General features: G+C 34.0%; 1 protein-coding gene across 8 annotated transcripts in view; it reads right to left on the bottom strand.

The window, feature by feature from the left end:
* The window catches only part of CEP126 (centrosomal protein 126), a 71,005-nt gene that overhangs the window by 9,805 nt on the left and 41,235 nt on the right, over positions 1-19,965 (bottom strand). For 4 of the 8 annotated variants that reach the window (XR_002809029.2, XR_011440428.1, XR_011440429.1 and 1 more), the window contains 4 exons: positions 14,440-16,594; positions 6,077-6,189; positions 3,668-3,743; positions 1,836-2,049 (listed from right to left, as the gene is read on the bottom strand). Coding sequence is in view for 2 of the 8 variants with exons in the window: in XM_014741343.3 (XP_014596829.2) it covers positions 1,836-2,049; positions 3,668-3,743; positions 6,077-6,189; positions 14,440-16,594 (2,558 nt within the window). In the remaining 6 variants the exon portion in view is untranslated. Of the gene's footprint in view, positions 1-1,835; positions 2,050-3,667; positions 3,744-6,076; positions 6,190-9,754; positions 9,918-10,256; positions 12,104-14,439; positions 16,595-19,965 lie in introns of those variants that run through there. The other 4 variants (XR_011440426.1, XR_011440427.1, XR_011440425.1 and 1 more) reach the window with 3 other exon arrangements.

Genomic DNA, 19,965 nt, shown 5'->3' with positions numbered 1-19,965 from the left:
GCTGAAATTCCCCATCTGCTCATGCATGTTGTCTCTCTCTCCCATGTTGTCCACCTTTTCCACTATAACCTTTAAGATATTAGTAATAGTTATTTAAAATTAACTGATAGTTCCAACATCTGGATCATTTCTGTGTCTCAATTTGTTGATTGTTTTGTCCCTTGACAGTGAATTTTTTTCCTTGCTTTTTTTGTGTGTCTCACAATTTTTTTGTGTGTGAGGAAGGTTAGCCCTGAGCTAACATCTGTTGCCAATCTTCCTCTTTTTGCTGGAGGAAGATTGTTGCTGAGCTAACATCTATGCCAGTCTACCTCTATTTTGTATGTGGGACACTGCCACAGCATGGCTTGATGAGCGGTGTGTAGTTTTGTGCCCGGGATCCAAACCCATGAACTCCAAACTGCCAAAGTGGAGCATGTGAACTTGACCACTACGCCATGGGGCCAGTCCCTGTCTCATAATTTTTGATTGAATGTTGAACTTCATGTTTAGAATAGCGTATACTGAGGTATATATTTGTGCCTGGAAATGGACATGCCTCTTCTGCTAGGCAATTGGGGTGTGTGTGTGTGTGTGTGTGTGTAGTCAATCAACTTAGCTGGGTTTGGGTTTTGTTGTTGTCATGGTTACCTTTCAGTACATCACTGGTTTCAAACTATTCCAGTGTTATTTTGTGCTTCTGCTGGGGTCATGGAGGTTTGTTTCCTTCAATGTTCCTGCTCCACTCTTGGTGTCTGCACAATAGAAGGAGGCTCTCACTATGCTCTTGCCTCTCTTCCAGCAGATTTCTATTGCTTGTTACTTAGTAATTGCCAGCCTCATGGTTGGGAAGTAGGAGAGTTTTTAGATTGTCCTGGTCCAGCCTCAGGCTTAGGCATGTCCTCTGTACCTTCTTAGTCATCCTGCTTCTCCCTCCCTTGGCAGTCAACTTTGCCTTGTCTTCTTGGCAGGTTTTGTGCAAGAGAATTTTGTGCCCCTCCTCCAATAGCAGGATATCTCTAATAATCTGGGCCCATGCCTATTTCTTGCTCCTCCCCCAGGAGTAGAAGTTTTTTTCTTTTACCTTTTCCCTACCCTCAGTAAGTTTTCACCTGTGCCCTGGGGGCAATCAACAAAGTTTGCTGTGTCTGTCCCAGTACCTTCATCTGCTCCATACTGAAGTTCAAGATATGCAAGCTTTTTTCCCTTCTGTGAGTGTGAGTGTGTGTGTGTGTGTGTGTGTGTGTGTATGTATGTTTGTGTAGGTTGTAGCGCTTTGGGAAACCCCACTTGAGGCTGGGAGGATCTTCTACGAGACTACTCATCTTGAGTAGACCCTGGATTTTGTTTCCTGTTCCCTTTTTTCTGTGAGGTGACGAAAAGCAAAACTCAATTTCACTCTTTGTAAACGTCCTCAAGACAAAGGCTAGCTGCAGCACTCTCCTTATCTTTCTGGGTTCTTATCTATATTCAGTTCCTGGTCTTAGGAATTTCTTATAGTCCTACCAGCTTATTGCTATATTTAAGATTTTTAAAGAGCTTAATCCAGAATTTGAGGTTGTTTTTGATGGATGGTCAGTAGATAGCTGGCTTGTCACATTGCTGAAATGGAAGTGTATTCATACATTATAAAAGACAGTTAAGCCTGCCCAAGAAACTGGCATCATCATAAATGACATGAGTATAGTATACTTGAAACAGTATGGTATATTCAAATATATTTCTAATTATTACATACTTGATTTAAGTAGATGATAATCTGGACACATTTTGCATTTTTATTTTCAACTTTTAAATTAAAATTGTTTAAGTGCAAAATAGAACATTTCTTTCAAAAGGTGTTTTTCCATACTTACAGTAAGTGTAACCTTTCATTGAGACGATTTAGGGATTGTAGGATCTTCTGTTCTTCAGCTGATAGTGCACAGATGTTGAATCGCTGGGTCTTATTTAAAGCCAGATTTGGTTTCTGCAGCTGCTTGCTATTCATGACAGTTAGAATTTCATCCTCAGGCACTGAAGCTTTCACCAGGTTTTCAGCCATCAAAAACTCAGAAGTACTGTCTGAAACTACAGAAATTCTACGTTAACTATTCTTTGATCTCTTTTCGTCTTTTGGATCAGCCCTTATACATACTTAACTGACATATATCTGTATGTATTCATTTCACAAACAGAAACTCAGTAAATCTATTACTTTGCATTTTATTTATCAGGATCCTGTATATCTAGTATTTTCCCATCCTTAATTTAAAAAAATATTCAAAATGGTGGTAGTGAGGTAATAAAAATTCCTAGAGTATTAACTGAACTAAAGAAAAAATACATTATGTTTAGATTATCTTTTGTTGTGTTTTTGTTATTCTTTGGAAGTACAAAGAGAAGGTGAAGTAGATTGTCTTTATAATAGCAATGAAGATGAGTTATAAATAAAAGAGTAAGAGAAAAGGAATTTAAGGGAAGATTAGAAAATTAGATTATCAGCTGAATAGAACTGACAGCCTAGAAACAGACCCAGTGAGATATAAGAACTTAACAAATGATTAAAGCAGCATCAAAGACTTGAGAGAAGGGAGAGAGGACTCAATACATTAGTTTGTTGTTTATGAAAGAAACAATTTGGGATTTCACTTCATACCATCCATTTAAACAAATTCCAAAGTTAAAAAATTAACTTTAATGAATCAAACTATTAAAGCAATCTAGAGGGAAAAGAAATAAATGTTTCTAAATTTTTGTATTGGGAAGTTTCTTTGAGCTTAAAAGAAACTTAATGGAGAGCTCACTAAGAAAAGACTAAAAACATGTTTATTTAAGGCCAGTCTTCGCTAAGAGACTTTAAATTTCTGAAGGTCAAGACTTTTTAATATTTTATTCATTATTGTATCTCCAATATCTAGTTGCAGGGAGGAAATTAGCTCTCAACAATCATTTATTGAAAGAAAAATGAAAAGCAACACTTCTATATGTAAAAATACAATATAAGTGAAATAAAATGGAAATAATAAAGTAGCAAAAACATTTGCAACTAATATAAGGATTAGAATCCTTGATATTCAAAGAATTTTCAGAAATCAGTAAGAAAATACCAAAGCTCCAGTATCTACAGGGAAAAATGATATGTTGAAACAATTCACCAAAATTAAATATACACACAAAACAATTCAGCATATTATTAACAAAACGTGTATGAATCAAAACTAATAAAACGCCATTTCTTTGCTTGTCACATAAGCAAATAGTAGAAGTGATTCTACCTCAAGTTGGAATATACCCCAGAAGAATTTTAAATGATAATCTTTTCAGGAAAATAATTTAGGAATATGTATGGAAAGGTATAACAGTGCTTATTTCCTTTGATCCAGCAGTCATTTAATATGCTGAGTTTCATTCAACAAATATTTATTGGGTGCCTATTACATGCCGAGTATTATAATTTTAATTCTGGGAATCTATCTTATGGAAATAAGGAGAAGTCAGGAAAAAGCTTGATACAGAAAGATGTTCAATACATTATTATTTAGATTAAAGAAAAACTGGCAATAACCTAAATGTGTAGGGTGAGGAGAATTCAGGTCCCAAATGGTGGTTTAACAGTCATGTAATATGTTAGTACTTGGGAAAACACATGCAAGAAAGAAATCACTGAGAACAAAGCTCAGAGGAGAATGTTTAAACTAAAACATACCTTCTTCAATATTAGAAGTACCCCTTGTGGTTTTTTTTGGCTCACTTGAACTTAGCTGGACACTTTGTCCAAAATTCTATAAAAATAGAATATTAAATCAGAACATAATTCCATATTTAAAATTCATGATATATACATTTGAATTTTAAAAAACTTTTATTTGCTGTATATATCTTCAGTTATTACTGTTCATATAAGCTGCATATTTTCTTTGGTTTGGAAAAGAATTTTGAGAAAAGGATGGTTTGGAAAAGAATCCAATTTTGGAAAATTTTCAGACTGCACTGCAGTGTTGTGTTGGATATTTGGAAGAGGAAAGTAAGTTGGGTAGCAATCAAAAGTGCTAATTAGAAGGTAAAAAATTACCTTATGGTTGGTAACCTAGCTGGTTTATCATTGTAAGGGTGAATCACAACTACTAGCCAAAAGCCTCTAATTATGGCTAATGCCAAGGACAGGTAAGCATCTTAGACAACAAAACCTAAAACAGAGATAGCTGCCTCAGTGCTGCCTAGAATGGGGAAATGGGAAATCTCAGCACAGCCATTTGACACTCTCTGAGAGATAACAACTCTCCTTCCCTGGATGTGCTTTACTTGATTAGCAGTCATTTGGACATGTCCGAAATGTCCATCAGACATTTGGTCCATGCCAAAAGGTCCTTGATATTTGGTCCTGTCCAAAACCATTTGGCATGTACCAAATATGCTCATGGATGTTTTGGACAGGAACAACTGTCAAGGACCTTTTGGCATGAACCAAATGTCTTCTGGATGTTTTGGGCAGGCCCAAATGTCCTGCAAGGGGGCTATTTTGCTTCTTTTTTCTCATTCTGTTCCACTTTAAGAAATGACTGTTTCCCTCAGATAAAATTGCCTGGCTATGGCTGTACCTAGCCTTTGTTCAGTCTAATCTAAAGAGTAGCTGACGCAGGTTTCTGCAACAGCCCTCCTTCAATAGCTTTCATAGCCTTGAATGATCGCCATTATATACTTGAGACACCTTGGACTGAGACCCTGGCACAGACGGGCGATGGTGCTTTTGCTATCTTTCATTGATCTCTTTTAGATTCTCTTCACATAGAAGTAGTGGGCTGGGAAAAATCCAGTATGATAAAATACATTTCCTAACACAAAGTGACAGGTGCCAGTGCTAGAGTAACTCAAACCCTTCTTTAGGCTCTTGAGTAAAGGAAGAAACAAAACCAAAAACCAAAAATCAAAACAAAACAATAGGGATGAAAAAATTAAACTTCAAAGCTGATTTTGATTTAGGAACACTGACCTATTCTAAAGCTAACAAGACTTCGGAAGACTTGTAAGTGGGTGTGCAAGTGGAAGATGTCTATGGGAAAGTGCAAGTGACGCTTCTGGAAAGCAGGACAAAAATGTACTCTAAAGGCAGTGGATAGAATGCAAAGGAGCAAGACATAGAAGAACAAAATAAGACACAGAAAAATAAAGATGAATTTAGAGAGGGTACTAATAACAGGCATTTAAAATTTAGTTCATTTTTTTTGTTATAACTACACATTACTTTCACAAAAAATGTATTAATAAAAATATAGAAAAAATAAAGATAAAAGAAGTAATATTGAAAGTAGAAACTCCAAGTGAAATGCTATTTACTTATCCATCTAGATTTTTTTATTATTTTAAAATTTAATCCTTGTATCAAGCTAGACCTCTAGAAAACGTCATATTTAGGTCACATTTATTTAGCTTTCTGAGAATTACCTCCACTAATTTTTAAATTAATGTTATTATGCTTCGACTATTATTGAAGATCTCTATTTCAAACAGCTATAAAACTTGTCATTCATTTTTTGTTGACTGTTCATAGGGATATATCCATTATGAACTTCAAGGTCCCCTATAGAAGATCCTCAATGGGAAATGTCTTTTAATATAGTGTAACGTAAAATCATTATCGATATCCCCCGAGAACTATATAACTCATCCTATTTTCCTTTTGCCATGTCTTCCAGGAAGCTCAGATCCAAATAGGACATTGAAACACAAGGAATTATATTAATCTTTATAATTAATATACTTCCTCTATCCATGGCTCTAATTTACTTTTTTAAAAAATATATATTTAAATAACTTTTTGAGAATAATCTGTTTTTCTCCAGAGTTGATTATAACAAATAAAATAATAATGGCAATTTCTTAACGTTGGTTTAAAATCTTCATTAGTAACTGATCACACAGACTAATTAGAATACAGCAAATAAGTTCAGTACCATAAGCCCCTAGCATAGAGATTCCAAGGCTGCTTCACAATGGCTATGTTTATAGTTATGTCATGATGCACAGTTTACAGCAAGAACACAGTCCTTTAAGAACATTCTGTTTTCCAAGCAATTTTCCACTATTGAACAGAGATTTTTACTAGTACTGTACTTACATTCATTTGTTCACTGTACTTCTGTCCTACAGATCCAGAGTTTTCTCTTTTCTGCTCTAAAAGATTTCTCTGCTTATTTTCAACAGTTCGTTTTCTTCTTATAACAGTAGAATCTTAAACAAATGCCAGCACAATGTCAAAAGTTAGACAAATTGAGTAGATAATATATATCCACCACATTATAAGCTTCTCTTACATGTGCTATGCATGGCACAGTTACAATCATGAATTAAACAAAATATCTGCTTCTGAGGGTTTTATAGTTTAGAGCAGTGACCTCGAAAGTGTGGTGTTGGAACGTCAGGAGGACATGCAAAATAAATCTCTGCTGTGCAGGAAGAACATATTAGAATTCTAATTTATATCTATTATCTAAAAATTATAAATTAAGTTTTACTATGGCAATATACGGTTGACACTGGCATCCCTGTCAGTTTGCAAGGCAGATGTTCACGTATTGCATTCAGTGAACAGTGGTCTTGGGAGAAGAGTAGAGGTTCTAAGTGTGTGAGGTTGGCAGTGCTATCATTTATCGTGCTCTTCTGCTTTCTGCTATATACTAAATTTTATGTGTGCCCTGGTAAGTGGATTTATGGATATCTCATAGTATCTGAATGAGTCCTCACAAAATGGGAAAGAGGCTTAAAAAACACTTTTGTAGGGCTTCCATTGTACGTGTAATGTTTTATTATTTAAAATGAATGGTGGATACATGGATATTTCTAATCTTCCTATGATTTTTGCATGATTAATTGAAAACATTCTTGCAAAATCATAGATCAAAGATAATACTAATAATACAAGCACAGATGAATAAGAAAAAGGCAGAGCTGACACATCTCTTATTCTCATTACAAACTCTTTGCCACATAATGACAATGACAGTATAATTATATTTGTAACAAAGTCAGGATCACAAATTAAAAAATTATCAAAAAACTATAACAATAAACTTCACCCTAAATGCATAATGTGCCTTGAGATATTAGCTAATGATGGTATGTGAAATGAAGTCATCATAATTGCTAAGACATTTGAAACTAAGCATTCGGAGGATTATTAATATATGAGAGAAAAAGTACTGGATATATTAATACATAAAATTATTTTATTAATTATTTTAAAGTGTTTTATTTATAAAATACAAAATTTAAAAATTATTTTAAAAGTTTGTACTTCATCTTTATCTTATTCTTTACAAATTTCTATTTCTGGTTAAGGTACTTAATGTATGCATTAGTACAGCAATACATGTGTATGGCGTATATATACAATATGTGCTCATAGTTTTTATTAATAGCAGTACAATAAAGAAATCTTGAAGTCCATTAGTCTAGAATAATGGATATGAATTTAAATGGATTATTACAGTAAAAGGAATAAATTGTATGTAAAGCTAGAAACAGAATTAAGTGAAAGCACAGAAGCTAGAGTGTCTTTGTGAGAATCAAGAGGTAATGGCTGAGCTTGGTCTTAAAGGAGTAGTTGGTTCCCAAGTGGAAGGAACTCTCCGAGTCAAAAAGAACATTATGTTCAAAGGTGTAAAGTAACAATGATGGATAGTTAAGTTTCTTGCTGAGAGGTGGAAAATTCAGTTCATCTGGGGCATAGACTATAAGTATGTGTGTAAACACAAATGTCTTGGGAAGTACATGGGAGTGTGTGCATGTGTGGTTTTGTGATAAGAGTTAAGGTAAGAGAAAAAACGAAAATATTTTTAGCTCTGAAATTACGTACTGGAGAACATAAGATTGAATAGTGAATCTAAGTTATGTTACTATAGTTGTATATATATATTTCTATATACAACTATACATATATATTTATGCATATACTATAACTACATATAAAACTTTATATATAACTATCTATATCTATATAACAACAAAGACACAAAAGCTTTCAACTTTCAAGAAAGTTGGCTAGTAATTGAACACCTGACCTTTTAGAGTTCTAGCTAATATTTATTGAGCATTTATGATTGCCCAGGCATTGTTCCAAGGGCTATAGCTACTATTATCATTACTATTTTCACAGATAAAGAAATTCAGGCACAGTAGAGGATAAGTAACTTGCCCAAGGTCACAGAGCCAGTAAAGGGCAAAGCTGGGATTTAGCTCCAAGCAGTTAGTCTCTAAAATCTAAAATTCTAGCTCTTACTCTCTGTGCTATTAACTTTCATTCTGATTTGACTGTGTCTCACAGAAAGAAATAGATTTGGCAGTGTTACCCACGATGCATATTTATGCACAATTTTGTGAAACTTATTTACCCTGATGATATATGATGCCCTCTGGTAGTGTCTATTCTAGAACATTTTGATTCAAAATTATATTTCATTAAAAAAGTTCTGGTCACCACTCATTAAGTTAATTTCATAATCCTCTAATAAGTCATGACCTATAGTTTAAAAAGCATTTTTATTCCCATGCATATGGGTAAGCTAAATGCTAAATGTTATAGTTTCTAGTGAGATCATCTGGGCAGTAATAAAGTTTCTATGCTGTTTTCTATGCTTGGAATTGTCTGCTCCTAAATTCTGTAAAGTCCCTTTCTTTTATTTTTTTTTTTGGTGAGGAAGATTCACCCTAAACTAACATCCATTGCCAATCTTCCTTTTTTTTTTTTTTTTTTTTGCTTAACGAAGATTAGCTCTGAGCTAGCATTTGCACCAATCTTCCTCTACTTTGTATGGGGGATGCCTCCACAGCAGGGCTGATGGATGGAGTAGGTCTGCGCCCAGGATCTAAACAGCAAAACCAGGCTGCTGAAGCAGAGTGCACAGAACTTTAGCCACTTCGCCACAGGGCCGGCTCCTCTCTCTTTCCGTTTTTGAAGAGCTTTAAAAACACCTTAAGTGAAAATTTCCTTGGCCACATGACTGCTACATCAACAGTTTTTCCTGTGGCCGGCCCTGTGGCCGAGTGGTTGTCACGCACTCTGCTTCAGTGGCCCAGGGTTTCACTGGTTCAGATCCTGGGTGCGGACATGGCACCACTCATCAGGCCATGTTGAGGTGGCGTCCCACATGCCACAACTAGAAGGACCCACAACTAAAATATACAACTATGTGCTGGGGGGATTTGGGGAGAAAAAGCAATAAAAAAAAAAAAAAAGATTGGTAACGGTTGTTAGTTCAGGCGCCAATCTTTAAAAAAAAAAGAGTTTTTCCCTTCCTTCAGCCTGTTCATAAATCTTCTGGAAGTAGGACCTACCAACATTTTTGTACTTTCTTGATCTGTAGCACAATTATTTTCTTTGTGCTTTGTTGTTCTTTGTGTAAACATTCAGTTTTGTGGATTGTAGATTATGGATCCCAGGAACAGATACACTATATGCTTAAAACTGTTTAGTGTTCTATTCACATACATGCACTTAAATACTATCTCCTAATTAATATAATAGCTGAGAACCTTGGTATTTTTGTAAAAACAATACAGTTTGTACTGGCATATCTGGCCAACTTTATAGTCTCATATAAAAATTCTAGATATGATAGTTTTACTACCAAAACTCAAAATAAAGCTACGAATCTTTAATAAAGTATTGTATATTTTTAAATTTGTAGTATTCTTAATTATAAACGTAAGAGAAAATTCTGGAGACATTTACAGAATTACAGCCTTTAGAAGAGATCTTAGAAGTTCAACCTTTTACTCAAAGCTCTAAATTACTCACCTCTGCTTGAATGGTATATGATGGGGAGCCATTACCCCACAGGGCACCCTCCTCCGTTGTTGGTGGTTTTAGCCCAAACCATTCCTTGTGCTGAGCTGAAAACATCCTTGCAGATGTTACCCCTTCATTTAGTTCTGTTTTCTCCTTCTTTCATACGATAAACCTTTAAATATACGTACACAGCTAGGCTTGTGCTCCTTTAATTGGTCTTCAGATCCAACCCCTCCTTCCGAAGTCCTGGGTCACCCCTGCTTGTTTAAATAGCCCTTAGAACATAGCCTAAAATATCGTAGAATACAGCAGTACTTTCAAAGATCTGGTTATTATTGCATAAAATTATATTAAGCTTTTAACAGCTATAGCAAACTTTTTGTGCGTGTGTGTGTAGTTTTGTGCAGATTTTTTCCCTCTTTTTTATAAGAATGGTTGTCAAGGCAAATATCTCTCTTCTTGGAACTGTAAAATTTAAAAAAATCCTAACTAAATACATACAAGCAAGCTGCAAAGGAAAAGACCACATTAAAATGAACTTTTATTCATCAAGAAGAGTGAAACCAAAAATCACAAAGTGGCAGAAAGTAACTGCAACACATACAACTATATATCCCAGAATATACAAAGAACTTAAATCAATAAGAAAAAAAATCAACAGTGGACATTTCACAGAGGAGGAAATGCACATAAAAACATAAATATATGAAAAGTCCTCAATTCATTAGTAACCAGGGCAATGCAAATTGTTATAATTAAACACCATTTCTCACCCATAAAATTGAAAACACTAAAAAGTGTATCAGTTTTGGTGAGCATGTAGTAAGGGGAAGTTCCATATATTGCTCTTGAAAATAATTTGGCATTACCTAGTAAAGTTGAAAATACACATATCCTACGATGCAGCAACATGTGTATCAGTAGACATACAAAACTATTCTTAGAAGCATTGTTCATAAAAGCAAGAAACTGGAAGCAACCCAAATGTCCAATGATAGAATGAAAAATTTTTGTACATTCATGTAATGGAATGTAATATAGCAATGAATACAAATGAAGTGAAGTACAGCTAAACTAATCAATAATAATGAACCCAAAGAACTAAATTGATTGAAAAAAGCAAATCATAGAAGAATAGGGACAAAAGGATTCCATTTATATGTTACAAAACTAGGCAAAACTAAATATTGTTTGAGACACATTTACATGTGGTAAAATTATTTAAAAAACATGAATAATTAACACAATTCTATATGGTGGTCACTTCTGTAATAGAAGGGGAGGAGCATATGAGATTTCAATGATACTAGTGATTTTCATTTCTAAAACTGGGCAGTGGGTACAGGGTTCTTTTTTAATTACTAGTCTTTAACTTGTTCTTATATATTACATACATTCTTTCGTATGTGAGATATATTTCACATTTAAAGAACTTTAAAAAGTAAATTGAATGCAAGTACATGACTTTATAGTTATCTCTGCTAAATTGAACTTCATTAGTTTTGGTTTATCATTTCAGTTAGTAAAGATGATTTTGAATCATCTTGATTCCATCCTCCATTTTATTAATGACTTCCTTTGCCACTCCGTGCATTCCATAAACTGTATAGATCAATGTAATATTTTTTTCATGTATATCAATGAAAAACCTGTGACTATTCAGAGTTCTAAAAATTAAACTAAATTAGTTAATATTTTCCAGATTTATTGAGATACTATTGACAATATAACATAGGTAAGTTTAAGGTGTACAATGTGATGATTAGATACACATATATATTGCAAAATGATTACCACAATAAGGTTAGTTAACACCTCCATCCCCTCACTTAGAGAGTTTTCTTTTTTTAAACAAGGTTAATAGCTAAGTAGCTAAGAGCACAGACACTAGAGACAGAATGCCTGCATTGTAATCCTGGCTATGTCATTTATACTAGCTATATGACTTACACAAGTTATTAACTCTGTCTGTCTCAGTTTCCTCATTTATAAAATGAGAGTAACACTATTTACCTCACAGAGTTGTTGGGAGAATTAAATTTTTTTCCACATGTAAAGTGCTTAGCGTAGTGATTGGCACATAGTAAATACTATCTAATTTTTAATAATTTGCTTCAGTGTCTCTGATTAAAGTTCTGATCTCATGAAAACTAGATTTGTTCTAAGGTAAGAACACTGGAGCTGCAAAACAAAATCCTGGCTCTTCTTTGAACCAGCTGTGTCATCTTGGGCTATATAGTTTCACTATTATGTGTGTGAATTTTCTCAACCATAAAATATGAGAGTTAAACTCAATTGTATCTTTGGTCCTTTCTAGTAATCAAATTTTTTATTCCTTGAAGGTATTCTTAATCCTTCCTGGAAAAGAAAAAAAATGCATTCTTTCTGAAATCAGATTTCAAAGTATTTAATAAGCCAACATCATTTGGCTTTTTAAAAAACTGAAGTATAACCACCTATAGAAACATGCACAAGTTATAAGTATACAGATTATATACTCACACCCAGATTGCACAGCCACCTGAGTCAAGAAACAGAACATTTCTATCACTGAAAAAATCTTCCCTCCGTTTCCACAGACCCCCCAGCATAGTTTTATCTGTTCTTGAACCTGATAGAAATGGAGTATGCATTTTTATGACTGGCTTCTTTCACACGATATTATGGTGTGAGATTCATCCATGTTACTCTTTCTTACTAGTGGCTCATTCATTTCATTACAGTATTTCATTGAATGAATCATGGAATTTCACTCTATTTACATATTGTAGTGTTGAAGGACATTTGAGATAATCCCAGGTTCTGGTTATCAAGCTGCTAAGAAAGCTCCTGTACATGTCTTTTGGGTTACATGTGAATGAATTTCTGACACATGTACACATACACACACAATCTCCTGGACTGGAATTGCTGGGTCCTTGAATATGCATATGTTCAACTTTAGTAGATATGTGTTTCCAGGGGTTACACATCTTTACCAACACTTACTTAGTATTGTATCTTTTAAATTTTAGCCATTCATATATGTGGAGTTGCATCTACTTGTTTTAATGTGAATTTTCCTGAGGATTGAGGCTCTCATATGTTTATTGACCATTTGGCTATCCTTTGTAAAAAGCCTATTCAAATGTTTTGCCTTTAAAACAATTGGTGATGGTCTTTTTGATGTGTCACCTAATCTACAGTCCTTCGTTATTCAATAAAACACTAATGTAGGTGTTGCTGTAAAGATATTTTGTAGATATTATTGAAGTCCATAATCAGTTTGCTTTAAGTAAGGGAGGATACCCTAGACTTGGAGCCATAGATATTTGGATTAAAATATCAGTTTTGCTATTTACTAGCTCTTGACTTTGGGCAATTTTATTTCCTTCTTTGCAAAATGGGGTTTTAAAAAATGCTTACTTTTCAGGCTTGTTGTGAGGTTTAAAGGAGACAATAAGGGTAAAGCACTTAGCACTGTAACCTGCATAGATTAGGAACCCCAAAAAGGTAACCATCATAATTTATTTATCATTATTTACTTTAGAACATCAAATCTGTATGATGCTTTCATTTTTTGGAAGTAGTATGAAAACTTAAGTTACACTGTGAAATGGCTGAATAAAAGGAGAATGAAACCTTTAGTGAAAGAAATAATTTTTTAAACTCAAGGTTTTTGTAGATAAGTCTTGAAGATTTTTAGATTAGAGTCTTCGCATTTAGCTTCCCATCTGCTAATATGGCTTGTGTCCATTCAATTCAAGAAAAGTTTTGGTGCCTATTAAGTGCCAGGTACTGTTAGGATTTGGGATACAGTGATGAATTACAAAAAAGGTCCCTTGTCCTTAAAATCTCATGGTCTAATTGAAGAAGACTTTGAATATTAAATTTTAAACTAATTCTCTTTTTATACCTTCTTAATGTTTATTCATACCTTTGGGAAAAGAAAAGAGTTGCTTTTATGATTTTTTCCCAAGTCCTATCTATTTCTCAATAGGCAATTAATTCCTACTAGTAGGAAAATTTATTTCTAGTCTTCTTGTCAATTCCCTCAGAGGAAAGTAGCTTTATAGGACTCAACCAGCAACTACAGGCAATGGCATTCTATAGAGAATTAATTTTCAAAAATCTTTATAGGAATGCTATCATTTTTTCTCCATATGAAAACCAACATACATAACAGATAAAAGTAGAACTGCCAGTCTTTGGAAAGAGGAGGGGAGGGTTAGGCACACTTATTGTTAGCTTATAACAATTCAGTTTAACAAACAGTTTAAAGAAAAATAAAAGAAAGTACTATAACCACATTTATTCACCTATTTAGAATAATTTAAACAATATTTTTCTCTGTGCTTACTTTGATAAAATTTTGACTATAATATTGGGGTAATGACAGAATGATGTGGGATAAGAATCAGACCCTATTCTTTGTTCTCCCTCTTTTAAACGAACAAGAAAAGTCATGGAAAAAATGGAAGCTGGCAAAACTTTCTAATTTTAGTTGAGTAAAGTTTGGGTTGTTTTCTTAAAACCTTCAGCTACTAGAGAGACAAGGGTACAATATTAAGGGAAATAAGTTATTTCTATAAGGCTGTTATTATTTAATATTAATATCTATAAGGTACACATTGCCATACCTCAGTAAGAAAAATTTCACATGAATTTAAAAAGTTACATATTTTGTCTATAAAAATATATAAATTTATTCTTACCAGCAGCCTTTTCATTTTGACCCAGAATATTACACTGTCTTTTCCACAAGGGAACAGATTCTTCTTTAGTAGTTCTAAGAGTCACAGAATGATGACTTTCTTCATAAACAGGACATCTTTGGGTATAATGTAACGTCCCATCTTGCTGAGCAACCATGTGAGTGCCATTTGAATGATTTACTTTTGCTAAAGTTTGGCACTCAGAAGAACAATAAGGTAGAGATGGCATCACAGTGTCTAAGTCAGAACAAACACGTGAGAGTGGAAGACTACTTTCTTGATTCCACTGATTCACTTTGTCTTCTGTTGGAAGCACAGGCTTTGAATTTAAATAGTTATGTGTAATAATGTTTTGAGAATTTTCAGACCTTACTGATTGACATTGAGATGCTTGTATATTTTTATGACTCCTAATATTTGATGGAGATTTAGGAGGGGGATGAGGTACAATTAATCTACCCTGAGCTTGTAAAAATGTGTTGGCTTTGCTTGCAGACTGTGGTGGAATAACAGTGCCTTTTCTGTTCGTGTATATAAAGGCTGATTGGACTTTAGCAGATCTTGTTCTTCTAACTACTTTTGCTCCACCTCTTTGTGGATTAGCTTTCTGAGTTTTAGAATCACCACTATATACAGGGGATTTACTTTCCTCTTGTTTTGAGGCTGGCCAGGCTTGTTCAGCAATGTTATAATCTGAAGGTATAAAACAGTTCAAAGGCACATAGTCTCTTCCAGGTCCTCCTAAAGCAGCGACATTTTCAGAGCTAGAATCATCTTTGGGCTTTTTTCTATCAGCAGAATTTACAGCACAGGCAGGAACACTAATTATGTTGTTGGCAGTACCGCTTTCATTTTGAGCGTGGAATGGTTGAGACCACTGTTGAGATATTCCTGTTCTATTCTTCAGTGAATGATTATCTTCAGCATTTTTTTCTGCATCTCCAGTTTCATCAAACCATCTCAGTTTTTTAATAGTCTTTGGAATTTCTGCACCTTTTCCTTTTTCTTTTGTTAATTCAATACTATCTCTGATAGCTGCTGCTTTTTGACTTCCTAACTCAAAGCCTTGGTTTATAACTAGTGTCTTAAAACAATCATGTTCGTACTTAGATTCTTTTTTTAAAATACTTTTAAGAAACTTCACCCCATTTCTCTCATGAATGTCATATTTCTTTTTTTTGTGTTGGGCAACTAAGTCACAATTAGATATCATATTAGACAATGACGTTGGTGTTTCAGCTATTTCCTGTTTTTTATCTTTTGAATCAGAGTTGTGAGGTATATAGGCAGCTTGAAGGTCATTTGAAAATAAAGGCAACTCTTCCTTATTACAATTAAAATATTTTATCTTTTCATCTTTAACATCTTTCAATTCCCCTAACTTATCAGAACACTGCACTGGGTCGATTTCTTTTATCTGTATACTGCTGTTTGGTAAAGGCCTAGCTGATTGTCTATTAGATGGCAAAACTAAAGGCGTTGCCACAGGTACAAATGAAGTAGGAATTGAAGTAGTTCTTTTTTCTTGAGTTATTTCAGAATATTTCTTTTCGTCTGAAAATGTAGCCATTTCCTGGGTTAGAGAATGTGGAGTGGTCCAGGCTTTGCTGAATTTAAACGTTGGGCTGTCAGTAACTAATGGTCTTTCCCTTTTGAATGCTTCAGAAGAGGAGTCAGTTGTCCTCAGAGTACTAGTTTCAGAGGTCTTTTCACTTTTTTTATCTTGAACAAATGTAGGTGGACTATATACAAAGGCTACCGAATTATTAGCAGTATCTGTGGCTCTTTCCACAGCTCTACTCAGAGCAGATGGAGTTTGTTCTTTACTATTAAAACATTCACAGGAAGGTAGAGCATTAGGTTTACTAAAAATATCTGAGCAAGATGTGACAATCTGAGTATTTGGATCATCTAAATTTGTAAGCCAATTATTTATATGTTGAGTTTTAGAGAATGACAGTTTATCTTCATCAAAGCAGCTTAGATCAGTTGATTGCAGATTTGCTGATTTGAGGAAACTAGAATTCTGCTGAACTGATGTGGAAGGCTCCTTATTAAGTGTTAAATATATTTCTTCATGTTCCCCAGCCTCAAGACTGTCTACGCTTGAGAGGGTTTCAGAATTTGTTATCTGATTAACTTCATCACAAAAATTCTGAAAGAAAAAAAAGAACATTGTTTTATAACAGAAATTTTTAAATGCCAAAATTAATGATTCAACACACCATTGTTACCGAGTCCAATTCTCCTTGGTGTATAAAATAGAGTAAAATGACTATAAACGCTGTAGGTATATAAATAATCTATATCTCTGGAGCAGTCCTCAGGGTGAAAAAGAGGGAACTAACAAAGACTTAACAATAAAGTTTGTCTGCCTTAATTTTTACACCTAAAGTAACTACCCAGTTATTCTAGCCACAGGTATAGCTTAGAAAATAATTTTGCTATTGCTATTCCACTCAGAGTATGGAGTTTCTTGAAGGTTTCATAACAGAATGTGAAATTATGAAAAACAGTTATTTACAGATGGTATTTTTTCCTGAAACCTCCACTGGATGTGAATGAGGCTCCTAAAAGCTCTATGACTAAAAGCTCTGTGACAGGTGGTAGGGCTACATCGTTTTATAAAAGTTAATCTTATGGTCTATATAGTAGAGTTCTCAGTGCTGGCTGCATATTGGAATCATGTAAGGAGCTTTGTAAAAATATCTATGCCTGGATCCTGCTGATTTAGTACTTGGATGGGGTCCACGTACTGGATTATTATCTTTAAATTCCCCAGGTAATTCTAATATGTATTTAAAGTTGAGAAAAATTGATTTTAATGACTCCTTTTTGGAGATTCAGCACAGGAATAATTCCCATGAATTCCATAGACATTCCTATAACTATTTCAATGAAAGTTCATGGCACTTATCAGTATTTAATAAAATTTCACGATCACTTCAAAGTATGGTAAATATTTAAAAATATTTCTAATTTCTCACACATATCTAGAATACATTAATCTGTATCACAAATGTAGAAATAAATTCAAGACTTTAAACTGAAAATCTAGTCAAAAAGTTAAATGGACTCAAGGAAAGAAAATTAGTGTTCCTCAAGATTTTTCAAAAATTTTAGAAAACTTAAATATTCTGGTATTAAACAAACATTTATTATTTTTCTAGCCCAGAAAATAAAATAAGAAATCAATCAAGGAAATCAGTTACAGAATAAAAATATTTGCTTGTACAGTTAATGGTTATTGATATATTATTGTGAAATAAGTTTTGAAAATGATTCAAGAGAATTTGATATTACTAGCGTTTTCCCCCTGCTTATCACATCCTTCGGTACTGTGATGTCTTTTTAAAGTGATGGTCACTTAACCTAATTAAGAGAACAAAACAAAGCCCAGCTCCTTTAACGTCTATTTTTGGAACTGAGTTATTTTAATTGATAATGATAAGGAAACCAGGCCTGAAGAGCTTCCTTTGAGATTGCATCTAGTGAGATGTAGAAATCTGGGTTAAAAGGTCCTTGTAGACATAAGTGTGATGTCCATGGCTCTAAGATTTCTCTTTGCGTAGGTCTGTCACGGCCTCATCTTCCAAAGCACTTCAGAAGAAGTTCAGCACCTTCTGATTTCACTAAACTATACTTTTTTCTCCCCAGAATTTTCCTCACCACTAAAAGATGAAACATTATGATCAAATTCAAGTTTTTCTTGTAAGTTACTGATATGAACTGCACTGGACTTAACATGCTTTGTGTTTTAGTTTTCAAATCAACTTTATTGAGGTATACTTATCTACAACAAAATGCACTAATTTTAAATGTATAGTCTGATGGGTTTTGACAAATTATTCGCCCATAACCACCCTACCAAACAATATATAGAACCTTTCCATCTGCTGAAAGTTCTCTAATGCTTCTTTGTAGTCAATATCTACGCATCACTAACCACCACTAATCTGGTTTCCATCACTATATATCTGAGTTTTCATCTGATATCATTTTCCTTTGGCCTGAAAAACTTTCTGAAGCATTTCTTATAGTGCAGACGCTGGTGTGCTGCAGTGGTGTTCAGCTGTTTGTTTGAAAATGCCTATTTTGCCTTCATCTTAGAAGGGTATTTAGTTGGATACAGAATTCTAGGTTGGTAGTGTTTTTATTCCCCAGAACTTTAAAAATGTTATTTCACTGTCTTCTGGCTTGAAGTTAGTGTGGTCCATTCTTATCTTTGTCCACCTGCATGTAATGTATCTTTTTTTCCCTCTGGCTTAATTCAATTTTGAAATGCCTTTGGTCAGGGTGTGTGTGTGCATGTGAACATGCGAGCACACTTGTCTTTCTTGAAGTTTGTTGAGCTTCTTGAATCAGTTTATTTATAGTTTCATCAGATTTAAAACATTTTCAGCCACTGTTTCTTTAAACATTCCCTTTTTCCTTTGTGGGACTTTAATTAAATGTATGTTAAGTTGCTTGATATTGTCTCACAGGTTACTAACATTCTGTCAATTCTTTTCCAGTCTTTTTCTTCTAGCCCTTCAATTTGGATGATTTCTACTGCTATGTCTTCAAGTCCACTGATCTTTTTGTCTGTAATGCCTGCACTGTTAAGCCCATTCAGTGAAATTTTCATTTCAGATATGTTTTTCAGATCTAGAAGGTCTATTTAGTTTTTTAAAAAATAACTTTTTTCATTATGTTCATTTTTACTTTAATTCCTTGAAAATATTTATAAAAACAGTTTTAAAATCCTTGTCTATGAATTCTATCATCTCTGTAATTTCTGTGTCTGATTATAATGACTAATTTTTCTCCTGGCTATGGGTCACATTTTCCTGCTTTTTATACATGTCAAGTTTTGATTGAATGCTGGACACTGTAAGCATTATATTGTATGTTTAGATTTCAATCTTCTTTAAGAGAGTGTTCAGGGTTTTCTTGACAGGTAGTTGGGTTACCTGGGGATTTTTTTGAGGCTTGTCCAGAGAACGTGTCCAGGTAAAAAGCCTTTGTGATCATAGGGCTTACTTCATTTATTTCCCTTTATTTCAAGATCATACCTGCAGTCTCTGTTGTCTAATGTCTAAAAACACTTGTTTCATATATCTTATTCATAAGTATAGTTGTTTATGGCAGGAAAGCACTTCATCATAGCCAGAAGAATTCTCCTGCTTTGCTTTTTTAGCCTGCCACTATTGCTCAGTTGTTGGCTAAATCAGGCCAAAGTTAAGAATTTAACCCTGATATTGGCCTATTAAGAATCTCATAAATATGTGTAATTACTCATGAAAAATAAAGTACATGAACAGTTCAGGAAAATCAGCTGAAATCTATACTTGTTTGTGGGAAAATATCAAAATAAATTCCCGGCTAGAGACAGAATAGAAACACCATTTCTAGCTAATTGTGCCATATTTTCATTAAGGATCTAATATCCACATGGATTACAATTTTCAGGTTGCTTTGTATAATCCAGTCTCTAACAATGATACTTATATTACATTGTACTTTCAAATAGCTTTCATGTTTGTC

This window comes from Equus caballus, chromosome 7, assembly GCF_041296265.1.
Source record: "Equus caballus isolate H_3958 breed thoroughbred chromosome 7, TB-T2T, whole genome shotgun sequence".
In the NCBI taxonomy this organism is placed as follows: Eukaryota; Metazoa; Chordata; class Mammalia; order Perissodactyla; family Equidae; genus Equus; species Equus caballus.
This window is presented reverse-complemented; position numbering and strand designations above follow the sequence as displayed.